The 24,393-nt window shown below is 37.7% G+C and overlaps 1 protein-coding gene across 1 annotated transcript in view; it reads left to right on the top strand.

Moving 5' to 3' along the window:
* SPR (Sex peptide receptor) overlaps nt 1-22,684 on the top strand; it is a 33,978-nt gene extending 11,294 nt beyond the window's left edge. Inside the window, exons 2-3 of the mRNA XM_028313131.1 lie at nt 5,309-5,447; nt 21,342-22,684. Coding sequence (XP_028168932.1) covers nt 5,309-5,447; nt 21,342-21,890 — 688 coding nt within the window. The 3' untranslated portion in view covers nt 21,891-22,684. The remainder of the gene's footprint in view (nt 1-5,308; nt 5,448-21,341) is intronic.
* Nucleotides 22,685-24,393: the final 1,709 nt, after the last annotated feature.

Genomic DNA, 24,393 nt, shown 5'->3' with positions numbered 1-24,393 from the left:
ACCACTNTATACCACTAATCCTAATTGTGCTCCTATTAAAAATGTTAATTTTAATGTTAAGCTAATTAATTTTAGCATAACTGATTTTAGATGTGGTTTATTTACACCTGACAGCTTTTGATCAACTTTTAATGTTCAAACAGTCTTCCAGCCAGTCCTAAACGTTTTTTATTATGGCCATAAAAAGTATTCACTTCAAAAAACATTTTGCCGATGTATCTCCGAAAGCAGGAATCGTTTACGAGCCCAATAAAAATTTGGCCAAATAAAATATTATCGTTATGGTGTGTTTGCCGGTTTTACGACGTGACGAGACATAGTTGGTGACTCATGATGACTGTGTCATAGCTTTATATGTAGGGGAGATCGAGGAGAGTTGTAACACAGGAGAGTAGTGACATTGTCGAATTTTGGAAACCTATTCGGCCGTTTGGTGTAGTGGTTCATAACGCACTTCTATGCCGAGAGATCGCGGGTTCGATTCCCGCACAGTACAAACATTTGTGTGGATGAACACATATTTTGTTTGTATAGGCAGGGTGTTTTCTATCTATGTATAATATTTATGTATGTACCTATTTAAAAAAAAAGTATTCAAGTATGTTTTATCCGTTGTCTTTGTCTAGTACCCATAGTACAAGCTTTGCTTAGTTTGGGTCTAGAGGCACAGTGTCAAATGTTCAAGGATATTTATTAATTTCAGTGAGCTCGCAACAGCGCGTATTTGTTAGCTCGAGACTTTAACTAAAAAACGCGCACTTTTCGATCTCGCTAGAAGTTAATAAGTTCCAAAAAATCAACAATATCACTACTCTCCTCTGTTAAGGAAATGGTATGGAAAGGCAGCCAAATCAAAGCTTGCTCTTTATCCATTTCAACTAGAGCTGAAGGCATAAATAAAATGAACAAAATTAGGTAGTTCCTAGTTCCTACACTATTTAAGCGTCCACCCACAAGGTGGACTGACGACATCATAAAGGTAGCAGGAAAGCGCTGGACGCAGGCCGCTACCAACCGGGCAACGTGGAACATTGGGGGACGCCTATGTTCAGCAGTGGACGTCCTATGGCTGAGATGATGATGATGATGACATCATTTAAGGCTGTCAACCATCTTTCTTTAACTATAACAAACGTCAAACGTCTGTCAAACTCCATACAAAAACACCTGTTACGGTTAAAGTAAGATGGTACAACTCAGCCTTAATAACTAACTGGTAAGCCTTCCTCTGCTGGAAAAAGGCCTCCCCCAAGGTTTTCCACAAGGCCTTTGTCCAGCAGTGGACGTCATTTGGCTGAAACGAACGAACGAACGAAGCCTTCCTCACCTTCCTTACCTAACCATATGCTACGCTGTAACAAGGAGAAGTGGTGTAAACGGGTGACAGTGTGGTACCCAAGAGATGGCGCCAGAAACCGAGGTCGCAAGGCTTTAAGATGGGAGGATGAATAGAGGTTGACCGCAGAACCTCTTTGGATGAGAGGTCTTTCACAAAATGTCTAAAATTTCCACACCGAAATTTTAGACATTTTGTGAAAGTTTTTTTAAGTGAAGTATTTGTTTATATCAGTGTTAATCCTAATTTCAGAAAGTGTTAAATGTATAATGTACATAATTTTGGAAATAAAAGGCTTATTATTATTATTTTATAAGCCTTCCTTTAAAGTTAATACTTATTGATGAAATACCTGCTGCAAGTCTGAGGTAGAGACCACACCAAGCAAGACCAAGTTTGCACCTCGCGCGTGTCAATCTACCCCCAACCTCGCAAACTACTTACTACTTAATTCAACAACTTCAACTAAGTTTGCATCGCTACGTGTGGCTTACGCTTAATACTTTATAATAGGATGTTCCCTGGGTAAAAAAGCAAGAGTTTGAATTAGTCCGTCGGTTAACTTATCAAAAAATACTCGACACGTATTTTTCACTTTTTCAAAGTAATGAAAATTGAAAGAGATAAAGCGCGCCAAAGTTCGTAAGAAAAGGCCCGTGACGTCAAGGCGTGCGTAAAAATGTAGCACTTACTGACGTCATGCGGAAGTTTAACGCATCATAACTTCGTTATCACTTGTTTGATTGACAAATAAAAATATACGTGTCCCATATTTTTTGATAATGTAATTGACTAAAACTGAGTTTTAGGAAACTAGCCTATTACTTCATACTTCTATTTTCTATGATGAGCCGCCATCTTGAAATAGCAAAATTTTACTGGAACGCTAAAAATACGAAACACTCAGTTACTCTTTAAACAATCATAAAACGTGCCCTCGAAATGAAGTTTATTAATTTTAGATTTTTACGATTTTATAAAACGTTTATAGCTTATCTGTGGGTATAAATGGGGCACAAAACACGGTTATGAAAATAATTTGAAATGTACCGGGTTCTTACTCAATACTACCTACTTGAAATAACAGCAAATGCTTCTTCTTATTTGATACTAGCGGCCGCCCGCGACTTCGTTTTTATAGCTTGACAATAAATAATTTTTTGGAGTTCCAAAGGTTTTTGATAGTCAGTTTGACTACAAAGTTTAAAAAAACCTGCGAAGTAGAAATTAATTAGGTAAATATTTTAATAGAACATTAAGTTACTTGTTTTTGCTAGTCTAGACCCCGAAATTGACTTTGCTGACATTTAAAAAACCTTTTTAAAATTAGGTAATTTTAATAAGCCTATAAAGGGTTGATTTAAATTATATGCCAGTAGCAATAGTGATAGCCTTTTGTAAATTATGTTAGTTTAAAGTAATTTATTGTTGTTACAGTTAATTTTAAAAGGCACGAAAAAGATACTGAAACTTTAGAAAAACATTATAAAGGTACAATAAGTTAGTACCTACTAACGTATAGTCCTTTCGTAGTATTCTTCCGAAAACCAAATTAAAAACATTATTATTTTGTTTTCCCTGGGTCTCAAACTACATCTCTACAATTTCATCTAAATCCGTTTAAAATATTCGCGTGAAAGAATAAGAAACACACCTTAGCAGGATTATAATATTAGTAGGATACATAGCTGGGCACCGTTAATCAAATAGTTAACTTCGTTAATCGTTAAACCGTTAATAAAAAAATTAACTTCGTTAAACATTAAAACGTTACATTTAGCAAGATTTAACGCAAGTTAACGTTAATCGTTAATCCGTTAACACACGAAAAAAAAAATTGTATGCAAGGTTCAAATCATTTCGAAAGCTTGTATCGCGCACGGAATTTATTCCTATTTGGGCAATGATTAGAAGTTGTTTCGATATCAGAGACAATCTCAGAGCCTTGGTTCCATTACAATACAATTTAGCACCAAAATGCTCGAAAAGACAAATCCAACAAACCCAAACTGGATAACTTTCCATCGTTTCGTTTGGGAATTCCTATGGCCACCTCCTGACTCCATCATCAGGACCCTGGACATCATCTAGTACTAAAGTGCTCGAAAAGACAAATCCCACGAGCCCAAATTCGATGCGATGCCGCCGTTTCATTTAGGAGTTCTTATGGCCACCTCCTGACTCCATCATCAGACCAGCTTAATGGTACCATAACATTGCATTTTCATCGTACTTACATAAGTATACCAAATTTCAGCTCAATCGGTTGAGAACTGGTCTTAAATTCAGTTGCAAGATTTGTCCCACACATGCTAACAAGTGATGTCAATATAAAGCTTGTAAATAAATAAAAAAACATCATTTTTTATATCGTTTGTTTTGGGTTCTGGAAGTTCTGGAAGTCAGAACGCGTTTATCTAGTGTTATTCAGCGTGCCTGCTGTATCTTTTTGGTAAATAGTAAGTACTGGATTAACGATTAACGGACTTAGGATAATTTAACGGAAGTTAACGAGTCCGTTAACATTTTTTATGGTTAACTTAAAAGTTAATCCGTTAATAGAAATGTTAACTTCGTTAATTAACGATTAACGGATTAACGAGTTAATGCCCAGCTATGGTAGGATAGGTATACGTATAAAAGATATAAGGTTACGACAGGTAAGTTAAGAAATCGGGTTGCATAATATGACAAGAATAAGCTCACAAAAATTCCAAAAGCTCTTCCCCATTTTCGTCCGTTTACTTAAATTCAAAGGGCTGTTTATGTAATAACAAGGGAAAAGGCGGGAAGTTGAAAAAACTCACATCATTAAAAGTTATAAAACAGTTCGGAATACACAATAATGTAAACACTTACCTTTCCGAGTTTCCCGTTCTTTATTAATGTGTGTTGTTTTATTTGTGTACAACTTTTGGCTGTGACTCCGATCGAGTAATTGGTGTTACTTAAATGATTTATTTGAACACGTGTATAATATTGATTTCGTAATTCGTAAAGCTGAGTCTTCTACGACTTGGCCCACTTTTAGCTTGGTCCACGGGCCAAGTAGCTGGCTTGAATAATTTAAGCAACTGTGCATTATATGTGGCTTATTTAGAAGAAGAAGCGCAAGAAACACCTCACTCTTTATCCGCTTCTTTTTCAGAGGTTTCCAATGTCTATCTTCTACTATATAAAAATAAGTCGGGTTTTCCTCCCTGACGCTATAACTCCAGAACGCACGAACCGATTTCCACGGTTTTGCATTCGTTGGAAAGGTCTCGGGCTCCGTGAGGTTTGTAGCAAAGAAAATTCGGGAAAAGGGGGTAAAACGGGATCCACGCGTACGAAGTCGCGGGCGGCCGCTAGTTATTTATAGAGTAGAGTAGGACCATCTCCATTCTTCCCGTAGATATCGTAAGAGACGACTAAGTGAAAAGTATGCTGACATCAGGCCTCCCCAACTCATCTGGCCAGTGTGGGGAGTGGAGGCCAAATCCTCCATTTGCCTCTGGTAAATCAGAGTGCTCCTGCAGTGGAGACAGAATGACCTGATGATGATGTTAACTTAATATTCTGCCACAGCCACGAATCCAGGACTTCTTTTTCGTCTTTTATTTTTGGCTTTGGGAACCACTATTTCGCGTGAGCGAATCCAGGACATCTCAGCCAAATCAAGCCTTTGAAAGATAGTTTATTCTCCAAGACACGACTGACAGTGTATCTCTAGGACATCATAAGTCTTTGAGGGACAGTTTGTTCTCCAAAACACGACTGATATAGATCCGAGCAATCCGAGCGTCATTATTGTAGTGTGTGTGTGTGATAACAGCGTTGCAATTGGATAATTATCCACACGCACACTACAATAATGACGCTCGGATTGCTCGGATCAAACTCCCCGCACCCCGCGCTTCCCTCGACCAAAAAGTGGTGGGGCGCGTCTTCGTGGATGAAACGATCTATAGTCTATCTTCTCGTTGGTTCCAGGTGCACCATGCCCCGAGTGATCAAGTGCCTCATCTACATTGGAGTGGCTGCGTTCTTGCACCAGCTGCCTCGGTTCGTGGACCGGCAGTACGTCCCTCACGTCACAGTGTGGCGTGGACAGTTCGAGGAGGTCTGCAGAGTAAGTAGCTATCTTGAATAGACCTCCAGCTTATTCACATACTAACCTTAAAAAGTGAAGAGAAACCATCAAAGCATGAAGTCTTGAGCAGCCCAAAATCCAACACCAGAAATGTCACCACAATCAGAAGGTACACTCTTGCTGCCCTAGAATCTGCTTATCTTTCCGTTGCAAGAATGGTGCTGATCTGGTTGCAGTAGTGTCTTCTATCCATGTATGGTCTTGCAGCAGTCTTAAGGGAATCTTGTTCTGACAAGAGGACATCCAACTGTATATGACTAGGTAGTAGTACAGTACTTAGGTCTGAGCCCTCGTATCATGCATCTACATATATCGGAGTGGTGGTCCTGCACCAGCTGCCTCGGTTCGTTGACCGGCAGTACGTTCCTTACGTCACGAGGAGGTCTGCAGAGTAAGTTACCTTTGATACCTTTAGAAAGTTTAGAGTCTAGACATGATCCTAGTCTTTAAGTCTAGGTAAAAGAAAAAGTGGCAGCGCCAGTTCAGTTCAACAGTTCGAGTAAGTCTGCAGATTAAGTAGCTGCCTTATACCAAATATATTTTGAATAGATGAGCCTTCAAAAGTCTACAGAAAAAGTACCTACCTAACTGCCTTTAAGACAAAAGAGATTTTGAATAGACCAGCCTTCGAAAGTATCGAAGCAGAAAGTCTTTAGCTTCTTAAAATCCAACACCATAACTACCCCCACATCCAGAAGGCACACCCTCGCTGCCTTAGAATCTGTTTCTCCATCAGTTTCATAAATGGCAGAACCATTCTTGACTTAAGTAGCTGCCTTTGATTCTTTAGGGTTCTTTTCCAGGACAAAAGTGGCTAGGTAGGAAACGTTTAAAATTTTATAATATGTCCTAGTTGTCAAAATCGAACAGTGAAACGTCTCTTGTTCAAAAAAATCCAGCACCAGAACTATCCCCATAGCCAGAAGAAACTTGATTAGACCTGTCCTAAACAAATATCTCTTCTGCCTCCGCCTCTCCGGTTCTAATAAAACGAAATTAAAAACTCAGATTCCTGATTCGGTTCCGATATAAAAACTTCTATGACATCCGTAATAGAAAATTATTTACAGTGTACTTGATTCTAGTTTTGTAAAATTAAAGCACATTCGTATAATATCATTCGCCGTGTTACACAAAAAAAACCAAAATCCTTTTTCGCCTTGCGAAGACAACTCGACTTCACAATGCAAAACACGTTCGCCAGGCCAGACAAGCGAAAAAAAGAAACATTTCAACTCCCTAGTTTTATTTTAAAAGTTCTTAACCGTGAACATGAGACTAGGGCACTGTTGAACGAAGTAAACCGTGCTAGTTCCTTAGATCGGTGTTCAGGGACTTTGAGGAATGGGACTTAGCAAGTTCTTACTGCCTGAGCACAGTTTGTGCGATATAACTTAACTGCTATTCCCGTTAGTTGTAAACCACTGTTTACTTGAGTATTCGTAGCCATAAAGATTGACTGTATCATCTAAGGAACTTCTCATTACCCTATAAGAAAAACCGGTGTATACTTACCAGTAGATATGTATTACGTAAAAATAACAATGTTGATCTCGAAGCGCTGGTAGGGCTAAAAGTACCAGCTTGAGAATGGTTTTTTTTTCTTGAAATATTTTGACTATTTAATAGTAAGCACTATTTAAAAGTCCATACGAATATTCTGATAAATTAGGGGAGAGTCGTGCTCCTACACTGAAAATGAGATTGATGATGAATTCACAAATTACCAAGGTCTTGATCCGTAGTTAAAATAACAAAATGACAATTGGATCAGCCAAAAGCTTTTTTAAAACGTNTAAAACGTAAAACGATTGTTATTTATTCTGTGACGATGGTTAGCTCTTAGTACAAACTTAATCATGTTAACAATTTGACAATTGTACGAGTATACTTACTACTATAACACCTAATCTTTTCAGAAATATGAGTCTAATTTGATTTAATTACTTAACCTCCGTCATCTACGAAACTACATAGCGCCATTACAGTTAATGTTCTATTATGAAAGCCAAGTCATACTCGTATCTTATCATCAGCCGTCGGCTCGACACTGACTAAACCAATTACTATGAGTAATGTCTGATAAATTACTTATTGCGTGTGTATTATACGAGTATTCGTCTAGGCCAGGGTCTCTCAAACTTTCGGCTCCACGAACCCCTGTTAAAATTTTCGAGGTGACAGCGAACCCCAGCCCCTTATCTACACAGCTATCGAAAAAAAATTGCCAAAAAAATATTTTTATTATTAATATATTATATTAATATGAAATGAAAAAAGCTGTGTTTTTGTCACAAATGGGGTCAATTTTAGGAGTCATTTTGGACAATTTTAAGTCTGGCACCATTACGTAATTTTTTTGCGAAGGTAGGGGGCTACCGTTGAATGGCGAACCCATGGGGGTTCGCGTACCCCACTTTGAGAAACCCTGGTCTAGGCTATGGAGTCAAATGCTATTAGGTTACTCATGAAATTGCCCAATTTTTCTTATCTAGATCCGTAAGTGCTAATAAATAAATGCGAAAGTAACTCTGCCTATCTGTCTACCTTTCTAACTTTTGACGCTTATACCACTTAATTTAGCACCTATCTATAACATCGGTCGCTTATAAAATCGAATTATTTAATTTTAGAAGGAAAGAAAAAAAAATTTTTCATGATGAACATCACTTAGAGAAGGTACACGGAAAAAAGACAGAAATAGCACATAAATATTACAAGGAAATGAAAAGTGAACAGCAGTGCTATCCTGTCGCAACAGCGATGCCCATCGCAATGGGACCACACTCAGCATATGCCAGGCCCCGACGCTGGTTTTCAGTGTGCCCAAAATTCTAATAGGTTCATAATTAAATACAAGTAGTTAAATAAAACAAACAAAAATTCGTCAAATTACTACTCAAAGACAAACTAGTTAGGTATCAAATAAAAATAAGTCAAAGACTGCAAGGATATAATGTTATACCGTAACACAGCCGTTCCCGAATGGTGGTCCGCAGAACCCTGGGGTTCCGTGGAAAGGCCGCAAGGGTTCCGTAAAAAATATTATCCCACGTTTCGTGACCGACGTTGTTCGCTCGCACCGACTTGTTTACGCACAAGGGAGGGGCAGGGCGTGCGGGCGGAGTAGTACGGGGGTTCCGCTAGGAAAAGTATAATCAATTAGGGTTCCTTGGCAAAGAAAAATTGGGAAACCCTGCCGTAGCAACACAATACTTTCGTTGATGCCCCGAAGAAAATAAAAAGAAACGAATTCCCGAGACTGGGTGTAATATGACAAATATTTAGATCTGAGACAAAAAAAATCAACCACAATACACTGCTCGAGACTCCAGTCGACATTGGTTATGAATAAATGAATGATATGGTGGATGGAATTACATTACCCTGTCTCATGTTGTGAAAGAAAAAGGAAATTAAATTATCTATAAAGGATTACAATAGTCATTGTTATTTAATCTATTAGTTAGATCCTCCTTGGTTGAGGATTCCGGGTGAAGCTCGCTTCCGTCTTCAGCCTGATCATCACTTACCATCAGGTGAGATACAGGCCAAGAGCTTCCTCGTTGTGGATAAAAAAACTAATGTTACTCGTTTAAAGAGGAAAGATTTTTTTGTATGTTTGTAACGAATAAACGCAAAAGCTACTACCGATTTGAAAAATTCTTTCACCATTAGAATTCTAATTTTTTTCTGATGAACATAGGCATTTTTACAGTGTCTTCTACATGTACGAAGCCAGGGCGGGTCGCTAGTAAGGAATTATTTGTGATTCTAGTTCCCAACTAGGGCTTGAATACCGGAATTCCGGAATTTCGTAACTCCGGAATTTCGGATACATTTTTTCCGATATTTCAATTCCGGAACTGAAGCCAATATCGTATTCCGATATTGAAATTTTTCATAAATTATTTTAAGTTTTCAAAACGTTTAAGTCCTTGAGATATGTATTCGCAACTTTATTAGTAATAATATTAAAGAGGCAATAGGGTGAAATTCGCACTCACAGCTTTCTGCATAACCCTGGGGTCGACTGGCTGAGAATGCTCAAATAGCATTAAGTCCACCTTTTGTACTATTTTATTGTGCAATAAAGTTTTATAATAATAATAATAAATCAAAGCTCCAAAATGTTCGCTAGAGACAACTCTAATGGGCGAAGCCAGCTGAAGAGAGCGGATGATAGGGTAAAACCTGTTAATAGCTCAGCCACAGGACAGTTCCAACAGCTAAGCTAACTCGACACTATACCGAAGATTAGCCGGACATCAGCCCTGACGTGATTAGGATGGCTCTCAAACAGCTAAAGAACAACAAGGCACCGGGTGATGACGGAATAACCTCGGAGCTTCTGAACGCGGCAGGTGATAAGCCGATACTGAAAGTCCTTCATAGACTGTAACTCCGTCTTACTCCAGGGAATAATGCCAGAGGCTTGGAACAAATGCTTGGTGGTGTTTTTCTTTAAGAAAGGGGTAAAAGCCTTATTAAAGAATTACAGACCCATCTGGGTTCTGACTCTGAGTCATGTCTACAAGCTGTTTTTGAGAGCCATCACGAATAGTCTCGCGCGTAGGTTCGATGACTTATAGTCTCTCGAGGAAGTCAGTTATCGAAACGTTTACACTACCATATACCGCATCTTTACGCTACGGCAGGTTATACAGAAGACCGAAGAGTCTAACTTTCCTATATGCTTGGCGTTCTTAGACTATGAGAAGGTCTTTGAGCCTGGCTGAGCACAAACGCGATTCCTCTGCGATTCCTCAGCAGCGAACTGTGAGGCAGGGAGATGTAATAATACGTCGAATTCAACTCGGCTGGGCAACGTTCGGGAAACTACATTACATCTTTTCGACCAAAACACTTCAGTGCCTAAAGACGAAAGTCTACAATCAGTGTNATAAAAATATATGTGTCCAATATTTTTTGATATTAAACATGACGGACTAAAAAAATTTTTTTAGGAAACTAGCTAATCTATTAGTTAGATCCTCCGTGGTTGAGGATTCCGGGTGAAGCTCGCTTCCGTCTTCAGCCTGATCATCACTTACCATCAGGTGAGAGAGCTACAGGCCTAGAGCTTCCTCGTTGTGGATAAAAAAACTAATGTTACTCGTTTAAAGAGGAAAGATTTTTTTTTTGTATGTTTGTAACGAATAAACTCAAAAACTACTGGACCGATTTGAAAAATTCTTTCACCATTAGAATTCTATTTTTTTTCTGATGAACATAGGCATTTTTACAGTGTCTTCTACATGTACGAAGCCAGGGCGGGTCGCTAGTAAGGAATTATTTGTGATTCTAGTTCCCAACGCTGCAACTCCTGTGTGGCCAGGATCAATCAGTCAGTAAACTTACTATGAAGACTGAATAGAATAAAAGCCAAGTTTTCTTTTTTTTTTTCTTGTTCTGTAGTTCTATTCCTGTAAATTAAATGAAAACAAAGTTAGTTTTAACAGTTGTCGTTTTAAACTAAATATTACGCTAGCAAGACAATTTTATTCTCCAAGAAAAGTTATCAGGCAAAATAAGCCTTTTGAGGATTAACTACAAATAAACATAAATCAGAGTCGGAAAATAAAGGACATTAAACATAATGTTAATAATGAAAAGTACTACAATTAATAAATGTTTACTTTGACTAAAAGGTAAAGCTTACTTATTAAGAAGTCCCTTAAACTCCATTGTACTCGTAATTTGCAAAACCTTTATAGGTATTTATTACCATAAATATTTTCAGGGTAAATAAGGCGATTGAAATAAAAACCTTTGATCTCATCATTAAAATACTTCTATAAATAATTATTGGGATTACGAGTATATCGAACCAATATCAAATAGAAAGTTTATCCAAATGCTATTTAATTATAGAGGGTGTTAGGTAAATGGGTATATGAGCCGACACTAGCCCATGTGAACATGGTCATATAAATGGTATGGTGAAGTCAGAAAATTGATATCTTCATTTATTTTTCATACAAATCGGATTTTATAAAATTTATTTTATATGAAAATTTAAAAAAATAAATGATGATATCAAATTTCTGACTTCACCATACCATTTATATGCCCATGTTAACATGGGCTAGTGTCGGCTCATATACCCATTTACCTAACACCCTGTATGACCTTCTGGGTCAGAACCATCGCTACATGCCTCAAATCCGTGACACGTGTAAGAGGTTCCATATTTAGAAGCCGATACACTAATATACAGACTAGAGATGTAACGGATCATCGATTCCTATTCCGGAATTTCCGGAACTTCCGATTGGATTTTTCACTTCCGATTCCGATTTCAATAATTAGCGATGCGGTGGCGTACAGACTTTCCAACAATTTCAGTCAGCAAACCACTTTTTTAATGGTTCTGGCCTAATCTAGGACTTGATGAGAATGGCGATGAAATAGATTTGGACGGATATAAAACCGCAAAGCTCTTGTTCATTCAAAGCACACCTTATCACGTCTCTTTGCATAATCTTTTCTTAAAGGTTTTAAACCTTTGTTTGTCATCCGCTTTGCAATGGAGGCAAGTCGAACCTTAGTTTCGAACTCCTCCTATGTTATTCTGATTAATTTCGTTGCGGGTCCAATGACAGTTTAACTTTCCCCCGGGACAAACTTGACCTTCATTGGTTGGGTTTTTATGGCGGTCAAGCTGTAGATCCTGGCTACACAGGAGTTGCAGTGGTGGGAACGAGAGGTGGGAATAGTCCCGTTTATCGCGTCTCTGCTCACTGGTTGACAGCCTAAATAAGTTCAAACCCGTCGATTTAGACTAGTTCATATAAAAAAACCACTCACTTTTTGTAAAATGGCAGGGTGAGTAAAAGTGTGAACACTTTTTTGCCAGTCTTCCGGTTTCCAAAAGCGAGTCACTCGACTAAAATACATTTAGTGCGAACAAGGCTTCAATACGACTCCAACTAAATTAACTAAGACATCCCTATTACAATCTTGATGCTATAATTACAATCCCGTCACATCCGCTTGGTTATCTGACTAAAGATAATTGTAATTGTTCTGATTGTAATTGTAATTGCAATCTGCAGCCAGGTCAAGCCTGAACCGCTTCGGACGCATAATGGATGTGTTTGGCCACCAGACACTTTGCTGTGATTTAGTGCTTGGAATTGGACAGTAATCATATTTTATGGCATAAAGCAAAGACTAAACTGTATGCTGTAGTGAAGTGAGGTTATAAACAGTAATTTTGGCTAATAAATGTATCTAGGTCTAAAAAAGTAATTAGATGAGACAGAATTTTTCATTCAAAATACATTACCTATTATTAGCTTCTGCCCGTGGCTTCGCCGCTGGTTTTGGAATTGAATTTCGTGTGAGCTGTAGGTAGCTGTCAGAGTGTCAGCTATCAGTCTATTGCTGTATATGAAAGGAAAACACACTCCGCACATTACCGCTCCGCACAGCTCCGCTCCGCGACGCGACACTTCTTCTCTCTTCTTCGCGCGATACATTTCCACTGAAGCGGAGCGGATAGTAGATGCGGAAATTATGAAATCTGATTGGTTATTCAAAACACTCATCTACTCCGCTCCACCTTAGTGAATACTGGGCCTAAGACAGATAGACAGAGTTACTTTCGCATTTGTACATATTAGTATAGATACTTAGGTATGGATATGCATATCTAGGGTTGCCAGGTGTCCGGCTTCATTCGGACGTCATGTTTGGTTTTTTACGCCCCAGGCGAAAGTCGAGCTACGGAACAACGAAGAAAATGTCCAGCCAAATGAAGCACAGAGTCCGGCTTTTGTGTTTGTCAACCCTATGCATACCTATCTATGCATATCCAAGTATTAATAAGTATTTGTGAGCCATTTACACATGTTATGGTGCCGCGTTAGTTATATTCTATTCTGCTTATTATCTAATAAGCAGAAAGTATAACGGCTACAGCATAAAATGCCATAACGTTTCTTTTTATATGCCATCATCAGAATATAACTAACAGCACCATAACATGTGTAAATGGCCTCTAACACTATCGCAAATTGACTGGCAAAGTTATCTAGTACATCTAAGTTGTCAATCCATCAGAGTGTACACTTAATTTAATTACCAGAAGTACAGTCAGCTACAAAACCTGACTATCAAGGACAAAATAAAGAAATGCAAGCTTCAAAAGACTATAAAACTTGTAAAAAAATGATACTGTAACGGGACTCTTCCCACCTCTCGTTCCCACCGCTGCAACTCCTGTGTAGCCAGGATCTACAGGTTGACCGCCAATAAAAACCAAACCAGTGGAGGTCAAGTTTGGCCCGGGGCAAGTTAAACTGTCATTGGACCCGCAATTAAATTAATCAGAAGATAAAGAAACTGCAAAATTAAATGAAAACCCACAAATGTAAACTGTACTTTGATAGCTCATAGTTATTAAGTAAAAACTAGCTTTTGCCCGTAGTTTTCCCTTATAAATCGGTCTGCTAATAAAGTTTTGTGTTTACGCGTTTCTCGGTCAAAAACGGTCTGTTTGTTCGGAAAAGCATAAAAACTAGTTTTTCACGTCGCTAACATAAGAATTTATAGAGGTAGAATTTAGTGTGGGAAACACAAACCTTTATTCTCCTTCATTTCATTTCCTTATGATTTTTATGACACAATTACCCTGGCGATCTTGTAGATCGCGTCTATCTCTATACTTATCTAAGATGCCAAAATTCATCGAAATTGGCACAGTTTAGAGTTTGTAGAGAGCGTGGGCAGGCCTCCTACTAGGTGGACCGACGATCTGGTAAAGGTCGCGGGAAGAGCCTGGATGCGGGCAGCGCAGGACCGTGCATTGTGGAAAACCTTCGAGGAGGCCTTTGTCCAGCAGTGGACGTCATTTGGCTGAAAGGAAGGAAGGAAGAGTTTGTAACAAACTGACTTTCATATTCACAATTATGAACATGGATGACCAAATTGTGCAATTAATGCCCGTTCCACCCCATCAGTCCCTATTTTTTAAGTGACCCCTATGAAAACAAAATGCTTGTTAAATGTTACCATAGGGGTCACTTAAAAATTAAAGATTGATGGTGAAAACGGGCATAAGACTACTTAAAAAACGTCGCCATTATCTATGTAGAGACTCGTACTACATTACATAATTTAACATACAACAGCTCAAAAACCAACTAATAGTAACAAAATACATGTTTAATATACTCTGGTTTATTTATTATGTCCCATAACTTGGTTCAATTAGTGCCAAGAGATAAGGTTATGTACCAAACAAATACCATTTAGCAAATAGAGGTTGAAAACAATTTTAATTTAGCCACGAACAGAGGGCAATCTGTGGGGAGTACTAAAATAAACTAAGTAAAACTAAAATTTTAGCGACAGAAAACGTACTTTAGCGAAATTTAATTTTAATATGATATACGTTTTTGCCTTCGCAACGTTGTTTGGGTTTGTTACTTTTCTTTTGTTCTTCGTAATTAATTTAAATAAATTAGTTCTTAGACAGAAAATAATAGAACTTTTGGCAGGTTTTTTATTACGGAGGCTCAAATTTGACAGCATATCGGCCATCTTGGTAAAGCAAATCATCATCGTCAGGCCATTTAGGCCCAGTTTTTTGATTCATAGTTAAAATAACTAATTGTTAAATTTTGCTACTAATGGTTAAATATTGACAAAATGTAAACCAATAGTTAAAAAATGTACTAAAAGTCAAGCTAACCATTGTTCGAAAAACATTTTTTTCTGATATTTAACCACTTGTCATTTGACATCTGTCAAATTTGACCATTGGTTATTTTAACTACGAATTAAAAAACTGGGCCTTAGACCATTGGTTATTATATTATTATTGTTATTGGGCCTAAGGCCCAGTTTTTTAATTCGTAGTTAAAATAANCGCTTGGTAATCTGACTAAAGATAATTGTAATTGTTCTGATTGTAATTGTAATTGCATTCTACAGCCAGGTCAAGCCTGAACCGGTTCGGACGCAAAATGGATGTGTTTGGCCACCAGACACTTTGCTGTGATTTAGCGCTTGGAATTGGACAGTAATCATATTTTATGGCATAGAGCAAAGACTAAACTAAACTGAACTAATCGAAACCTTGTTTTGAGACAAATAAATACATTCTATCTATCTGTCTAACTGTAGTAGGTATGCTATATTGAAGTGAGGTATATTCACAGATTATTTTGCATAGGTACCTTATATGTATGTATTTAGCTCAAAGAAAGTAACTAGGTACTCGTACTTACCTAATTTAGAAAAACTTGAATTCCGGATTTTGGAGTAGGATCTGTATAAGTATTTGTTATTAATCAGTTTAGTGGTTTAGGCGTGAAAACGTAACATAGTAACTTTATACGAATTTGTAATTTTGCTTGTTTGGTTAATATGGATACTTGTATGGATTTGTATAGATAATAAGAGCTAGGGCGTAACACATAACTAGAGCATAAAATACCATAGTATTCAACTTTATATGCCGTCATCAGAATATAACTAACTAAACATAAAATGTGTAAATGGCCCACTAACAGTATCGCAAATTGACTGGCAAACTTATCTAGTACCTACATCTAAGTTGTCAATCCATCAGAGTGTACACTTAATTTAATTACCAGAAATACAGTCAGCTACAAAACCTGATTATCAAGGATTTTGTCCTTGTCCTCCAAACAAATGAAAGCTTCAAAAGACTATAAAACTTGAAAAAAAAAGATACTGTAACGGGACTCTTCCCACCTCTCGTTCCCACCACTGCAACTCCTGTGTATCAGGATAGCTTGACCGCCAATAAAACCAAACCAGTGGAGGTCAAGTTTGTCCCGGGGGAAAGTTAAACTGTCATTGGACCCGCAATGAAATTAATCAGAAGATAAAGAAACTGCAAAATCAAATAAAAACCCACAAATGTAAACTCTACTTTCCTAGCTCATAATTATTAAATAAAAACTAGCGTTTGCCCGTAGTTTTCCCTTATAAATCGGTCTGCTAATAAAGTTTTGTGTTTACGCGTTTCTCGGTCAAAAACGGTCTGTTTGTTCGGAAAAGCATAAAAACTAGTTTTTCACGTCGCTAACATAAGAATTTATAGAGGTAGAATTTAGTGTGGGAAACACAAACTTTCATTCTACTTCATTTTTCATTTCCTTATGATTTTTATGACACAATTACCCTGGCAATCTTATAAGTAGATCGCATCGATCTCTAAGTTATACTTAATCTGTTTGTTACCTACTCTATGTCTCTTATGCCAAAATTCATCGCAATTGGCACAGTTTAGAGTTTGTAACACACTGACTTTCATATTTACAATTTAATATGGATGACCAAATTGTGCAATTAATCCCAAATTTTTAAGTGACCCCTTTGAAAACAAATTCCTGTTAACTGTTACCATAGGGGTCACTTAAAAATATGGGATTGATGGTGAAAACGGTCATTAATTGCAATTTGATACGGGCGTAAGACTACTTAAAAATACGTCGTCATTCTCTATGTAGAGACTCGTACATTACATAATTTAACATACAACAGCTAAAAAACCAACTACTAGTAACAGAATACATGTTTAATATACTCTGGTTTATTTATTATGTCCCTTAACTTGGCTCTATTAGTGCCAAGAGACAAGTTATGTACCAAACAAATACCATTTAGCAAATAGAGGTTGAAAACAATTTTAATTTAGCCACGAACAGAGGGCAATCTGTGGGGAGTACTAAAATAAACTAAGTAAAACTAAAATTTTAGCGACAGAAAACGTACTTTAGCGAAATTTAATTTTAATATGATATACGTTTTTGCCTTCGCAACGTTGTTTGGGTTGGTACTTTTCTTTTGTTCTTCGTAATTAATTTAAATAAATTAGTTCTTAGACAGAAAATAATAGAACTTTTGGCAGGTTTTTTATTACGGAGGCTCAAATTTGACAGCTTATCGGCCATCTTGGTAAAAACGGGACTATTCCCACCTCTCGTTCCCACCACTGCAACTCCTGTGTAGCCAGGATCTACAGCTTGACCGCCACAAAAACCCAACCAATGAAGGTCAAGTTTGTCCCGGGGGAAAGTTAAACTGTCATTGGACCCGCAACGAAATTAATCAGAAGGACATAGGAGGAGTTCGAAATTAAGGTTCGACTTCCCTCCATTGCAAAGCGGATGACAGGTGACAAACAAAGGTTTAAAACCATCTTGGTAAAGTAAATCATCATCGTCAGGCCATTTAGTCTCCACTGCAGGAGTACGACCCTCTCCAATTTACCATAGACAAATCGAGGCCATACCTACATCCACGTTGAAAAGTTGGAGTGGTCCAATACTACTCTGTTCATTATATACAGGGTGTTAGATAAATGGGTACTAAAGCCTGGTCAGTGAGCACGTAGAATTTTGTCCAATGACCCCAAGCTACCCATCCTTATCGCTCGCGCGTAATTATATTGCTGTCGCGACTGTGCGACTGGCGCCCGCAGTGAGTGTGTGGGACAAAATTCTACGTGCTCACGGACCATACTCTCTAATCTGTGCACGGACCAGGCTTTACATGTTACACTTACCCATGTTAACATATGCATATAAATGGTATGGTGAAGTCAAAAAATTGATATCATCATTTTAATTATTTTAATTTTCATACAAATCTGATTTTATAAATTTTATTTTGTATGAACATTTAAAAATTAAAATGATGATATCAAATTTTTGACTTCACCATACCATTTATATGCATATTTTAACATGGGCTAGTGTCGGCTCATATACCCATTTACCTAACACACCCTGTAGAAATATACTCACCATAACTATTCAAATTATATTTCAGTTTCCCAAAGTACATTTTAACCGATTGCATTTCAGAAATTCCAGTTGGCACCGAACCATCCATTTGCCGGAATTTACGAATGGTAGCCAGAGATAACATTCATAAATTTGCTTGTACCAATACAGACCGAAGCATTTTGGACAGCTTGCAGTGATCTACTAGTTCGTACAAATTGCGATTCACGCGAACTTAATAAGCAAGCAATTTGTAAAGCTGATTAATATATGGAATACTAGCTTTCCGCCCGCGGCTTCGCCCGCGTGGAATTTTGTCTGTCACAGAAAACCTTTATAGTGCGCGTCCCTGTTTCAAAAACCGGGATAAAAACTATCCTATGTCCTTTCCCTGGATTCAAACTATCTCCATGCCAAATTTTGTCAAAATCGGTTTAGTGGTTTAGGCGTCAAAGCAAGACAGACAGAGTTACTTTCGCATTTATAATATTAGTATAGATATTATAGATATAGAAGTATACAGGATAAGAGACACACACACACACACACACACTCTCTCTCTCACACACACACACACACACTCACCCACACACACTCTTTCTCTTTCCTTTCACACTCTAATAGGTAGGTATATCAAATTTAATCGTAAAGTAACAATCACCACTGTGGTCTAGTGGTAAGACTATCTATTTAGGACAGCCAATTCCTCTGTGGTTTAGGATTCCGGGTGAAGCTCGCTGATCATCCAGCAGTTTCCAACTTTCCATCAGGTCAGATGAAGGGCAAGAGCTTTCTCGTTGTGGATNAATTTGACCATTGGTTATTTTAACTACGAATTAAAAAACTGGGCCTTAGACCATTGGTTATTATATTATTATTGTTATTGGGCCTAAGGCCCAGTTTTTTAATTCGTAGTTAAAATAACCAATGGTCAAATTTGACAGATGTCAAATGACAAGTGGTTAAATATCAGAAAAAAATGTTTTTCGAACAATGGTTAGCTTGACTTTTAGTACATTTTTTAACTATTAGATAACATTTTGTTAATATTTAACCATTAGTAGCAAAATTTAACAATTTGTTATTTTAACTATGAATCAAAAAACTGGGCCTTAGTCTCCACTGCAGGAGCACGACCCTCTCCAATTTACCATAGACAAATCGAGGCCATATCTACATCCACGTTGAAAAGTTGGAGTGGTCCAATACTACTCTGCTCATAATATACAGGGTGTTAGATAAATGGGTACTAAAGCCTGGTCCGTGAGCACGTAGAATTGTGTCCAATGACCCCAAGCTACCCATCCTTATCGCTCGCGCGTAATTATATTGCTGTCGCGACTGTGCGACTGGCGCCCGCAGTGAGTGCGTGGGACAAAATTCTACGTGCTCACGGACCAGGCTTTACATGTTACACTAACCCATGTTAACATATGCATATAAATGGTATGGTGAAGTCAGAAAATTGATATCATCATTTTAATTATTTTAATTTTCATACAAATCTGATTTTATAAATTTTATTTTGTATGAACAATTAAAAATTAAAATGATGATATCAAATTTTTGACTCCACCATACCATTTATATGCATATTTTAACATGGGCTAGTGTCGGCTCATTTACTTATTTACCTAACACACCCTGTAGAAATATACTCATCATAACTATTCAAATTATATTTCAGTTTCCCAAAGTACATTTTAACCGATTGCATTTCAGAAATTCCAGTTGGCACCGAACCATCCATTTGCCCGAATTTACGAATGGTAGCCAGAGATAACATCCATAAATTTGCTAGTACCAATACAGACCGAAGCATTTTGGACAGCTTGCAGCGATCTACATAGTTCGTACAAATTGAGATTTACGCGAACTTAATAAGCAAGCAATTTGTAAAGCTGATTAATATATGGAATACTAGCTTTCCGCCCGCGGCTTCGCCCGCGTGGAATTTTGTCTGTCACAGAAAACCTTTATAGTGCGCGTCCCTGTTTCAAAAACCGGGATAAAAACTATCCTATGTCCTTTCCCTGGACTCAAACTATCTCCATGCCAAATTTTGTCAAAATCGGTTTAGTGGTTTAGGCGTCAAAGCAAGACAGACAGAGTTACTTTCGCATTTATAATATTAGTATAGATATTATAGATATAGAAGTATAGATAGGGCTGTAATAGGACCGTTGCGGACGAATGTCCAATTTTACGACAACAGCTCGCAGCTCCGTTTCAATGGCTTCGGAGGACACCGTCAAGTTTTAGTGGGTAGGTTCCGCCCTTCTGGTAGAGAGTGTCCCACTTAAATCCACTGACCATACCCCCATGTTATGCGCAAAGCATTTCCCAACGGAAAAGGGGAATAAATAGGCCTTGAAAGCGGGTACAATACCTTAATATGACATTAGACCATTTCTCAAGTAGGGGATTTGTAACCCATCATAAATACCTACTTTTCGCAGGAAGTTTGTATAAGTATTTCGTCTTCTACTAATTTCTACAGGGTGTTAGGTAAATGGGTATATGAGCCGACACTAACCCAAGTTAACATGGGCATATAAATTGGTGAAGTCAGAAAGTTGATATCTTCGTTTTAATTTTTTAAATATTCATACAAAATAAATTTTATAAAATCAGATTTGTATGAAAATTAAAATAATTACAATGAAGATATAAATTTTCTGACTTCACCATACCATTTATAATAATTATATGCCCATGTTAACATGGGCTAGTGTCGGCTCATATACCCATTTACCTAACACCCTGTATATTGTAACATCGGGTCTAGTAAAGCCCTTTCAAATTGAAACATAATTTAGAGATAGAATAATTGTTATTGTTGGAATCGAGTCAATTAGTCAATTTTAGCTTATTTATTTTAGGTACAGATTACCGAATAAATAAAATACAACATCAAGCTAAAATAATATCTTTTAGAGATGTTATTTTTTAGCAAAATGTTTAATTTAATGTACTACAAACAGACAGTACAATCGCAGTAAAAATATTTACTTAAAGAATTTTCTTTTTACCCGAATGTTCGTTGTAAAGACGGTTATTAATTGTTTATTGATGTGTATTCTAAATAGCTGTTCTCCTATTCCAGGTGGAACTGGCTCCATGGGTGCAGAACCTCTCCATCGACGCGTACTTCATATCCTACTACGTCTTCCGAGTCTTCTTCGTCCACCTCATTCCCTGCACCTCCCTGGTGGTCCTCAACGTCCTCCTCTTCAAGGCCATGAGGACCGCCCAGATCAACAGGCAGAAACTCTTCAAGGAAAACCGCAAGTCAGAATGCAAGAAGCTCAGAGACTCCAACTGCACCACTCTGATGCTCATCGTGGTCGTCACAGTGTTCCTAATGGTCGAAATACCTGTTGCCGTAGTCACTATTCTGCACATAATTTCCAGCAGCATAGTCGAGATTCTAGATTACAACATCGCTAACATCCTAGTTCTTGTCACTAACTTTTTCATTATCGTCTCCTATCCCATCAACTTTGCGATCTACTGTGGCATGTCCAGGCAATTCAGGGAAACTTTCAAGGAGTTGTTCATCAGAGGTGCTGTCACCAGCAGAAAGAACGGTGGCTCCAGTAGGTACTCCTTAGTCAACGGCCCTAGGACCTGCACGAACGAAACTGTGCTTTAGACGTCTAATGCTGTAAATATTCTTATGATAGCGTAAGTTTTTTGGATGTTTATTGTCTATTTTATAAATGTAGACATATCATGTAACCGTTCTTTTCGATGTTTTAGACGCTTCGGTAATTTTTTAGATTGTATAAGTATTAGCGCAATATACTTTTGCTGTTGTATAAATATACATAGTTTACTGTTTCTGATACTTTTCTTTGGCTGTGCGGTTACCTGATCAGTAGTTCTTTAAAGTCAAAAATATAGGGTGAAAATGTTCACGAGCGAATTGTTTCTAAAATATTGTTTAAATTATGTATATGTGTATTTAATAGGTGTTTCGTATCAAGATATAATGCTTAGTTGTAGGATTCACTCTAGCGTTGAATATTTTTACCGTATATTATACTCGATTAGCTGATCACACGGCCTTTGAATGGCGAGCCCCCATTGGGAAAGGTATCTGTAAACATATACATAAATTGTAAATATATATTATATAAAACTGTCATATAAATAAATCATTTATCTCAATTGTTTTAAAATGTGCTTAGATACCAATACGTATAATGACTTTTTATGTAAATAAAATAATTATAAACGTAGTGTAATATAGTATGTTTAGATGGATGTATAAAAGTAGATATATTTATATAAAAACGAGAAAGGTACTAATAAAGTATGATGTTTTGTTGTAATAAATTAGTATTTATAATTGTTTGTAATGCTTTTCTTTGGAACAATGTAGGATCAAATCTAAAATAGTCATTAATACAGTTTTATAATGTCAATCAACGGACCATGGCGAAATGAATCAAATTAACATATTAGACATAAATTAATAAAAAATAAATAAAATAAATATGTTTTGGGTTTTATTTAACCACCCTGTATTTTGAATTTTGAAAAAGTTCTCAATTTTAAAACTACTTTACAACAAGTAAAGGTTTAGCCAAACCAACGCGATCACACGCGATCTGCCGGCGTGCAGCGATGGCGATCAATGAATTTAAAGGTTCAGCCAAACCAACGCGATCACACGCGATCTGCCGGCGTGCAGCGATGGCGATCAATACATTTAGGTCTGGTCGCCATCGCTGCACGCCGGCTGATCGCGGTGTGATCGCGTTGATTTGGCCGAACCTTAAGTCATATTGTAAGTCTTGCGCTTAATTGAGTCAGTTATGAGAGAGGCACGGAATGAGGGCTATCGTTTTAGCTCTCACCAGTTAGCGCCACTGTAGAGTAAGGTCCTGTCACTTGCTAGTAGCGAAGACAGTGGCGCCAACTTGTGAGCGCTAAAGTGGACGGAGGAAGAGTGAAGGAGGACTATCGCATTTGCACTCATCAAGATGGCATCACTGTAGAGTAAGGTCCTGTCAATCGCCAGGGGTGCCAACTGTTAAGTATAAAAACGATAGCCCTCATTGGCATTATGACGTGACAGAGCAGACAAATCTATATCACATCTGAAATCTCGCTGACGTTATACGTCAACATAAACACCCTGGTTCTGGAATGGAGGCCGCGTACCGGAAAACGCAGCGTGGGACGTCCACCTACAAGGTGGACTGACGACATCGTAAAGGTAGCAGCAGGGAAGCGCTGGATGCAGGCTGCTACCAATCGATCAACGTGGAAAGCATTAGGGGAGGCCTATGTTCAGCAGTGGACGTCCTATGGCTGAAATGATGATGCCCAAGTAACACGCAAGCTGTATATTCACTGAAGTTAAGATTGATTTACGNTTTTGAAACTGTCACAACAGCCAATGTGCAGAGGAGCCTAATCACTTCTAAAGCTGACAGAAAAAGTTCTCAGTTTTAAAACTACTTTACAACAAGTAAAGGTTTAGCCAAACCAACGCGATCACACGCGATCTGCCGGCGTGCAGCGATGGCGATCAATGCATTTAAGTCTGGTCGCCATCGCTGCACGCCGGCTGATCGCGTGTGATCGCGTTGATTTGGCCGAACCTTAAGTCATATTATAGGTCTTACGCTTAATTGAGTCAGTTATGGGAGAGGCACGGAATTGGCATTATGACGTGACAGAGCAGACAAATCTATATCACATCTGAAATCTCGCTGACGTTATTTATTTATTTTTATTTATTTATTTATAATCTGCTTGAAGGCTTACAGAAAGTCCAACGCGCCAACAAGTTATAGGTACAATACAGATAATTTATAATATCAATTTCAATATGTAAAATTGTCAAATAATTAAAACGATAAATTAAATAATAGTCAAATAACATTAAAATTAAATACATAAAATAATTAAGTCCAAAATAGAATGTCATACCTAAGACTACTAATAAGAATAAGAGATAAATACATTTATGTCCAGAGATCAATGTCAAAGTTATTCAAAGTTATTACTTACACAAAAATCTATGAATTAATACCATTATTGTACCTAAGCGGTCGGCAAATATGTCGATATCGTGCTGAGCAACTAAGTCCCCGATTAAACGTAATGCGCGGGTAGAAGGCGCGCTCGCTGCGCGAGTGGTG

The sequence above is a fragment of the Ostrinia furnacalis genome, unplaced genomic scaffold (assembly GCF_004193835.3).
Source record: "Ostrinia furnacalis isolate ACB-3 unplaced genomic scaffold, ASM419383v2 OfSCF4153, whole genome shotgun sequence".
NCBI lineage: Eukaryota > Metazoa > Arthropoda > Insecta > Lepidoptera > Crambidae > Ostrinia > Ostrinia furnacalis.
The sequence above is the reverse complement of the archived record's forward strand: the minus strand, read 5'-3'. Positions and strand labels throughout refer to the sequence as shown.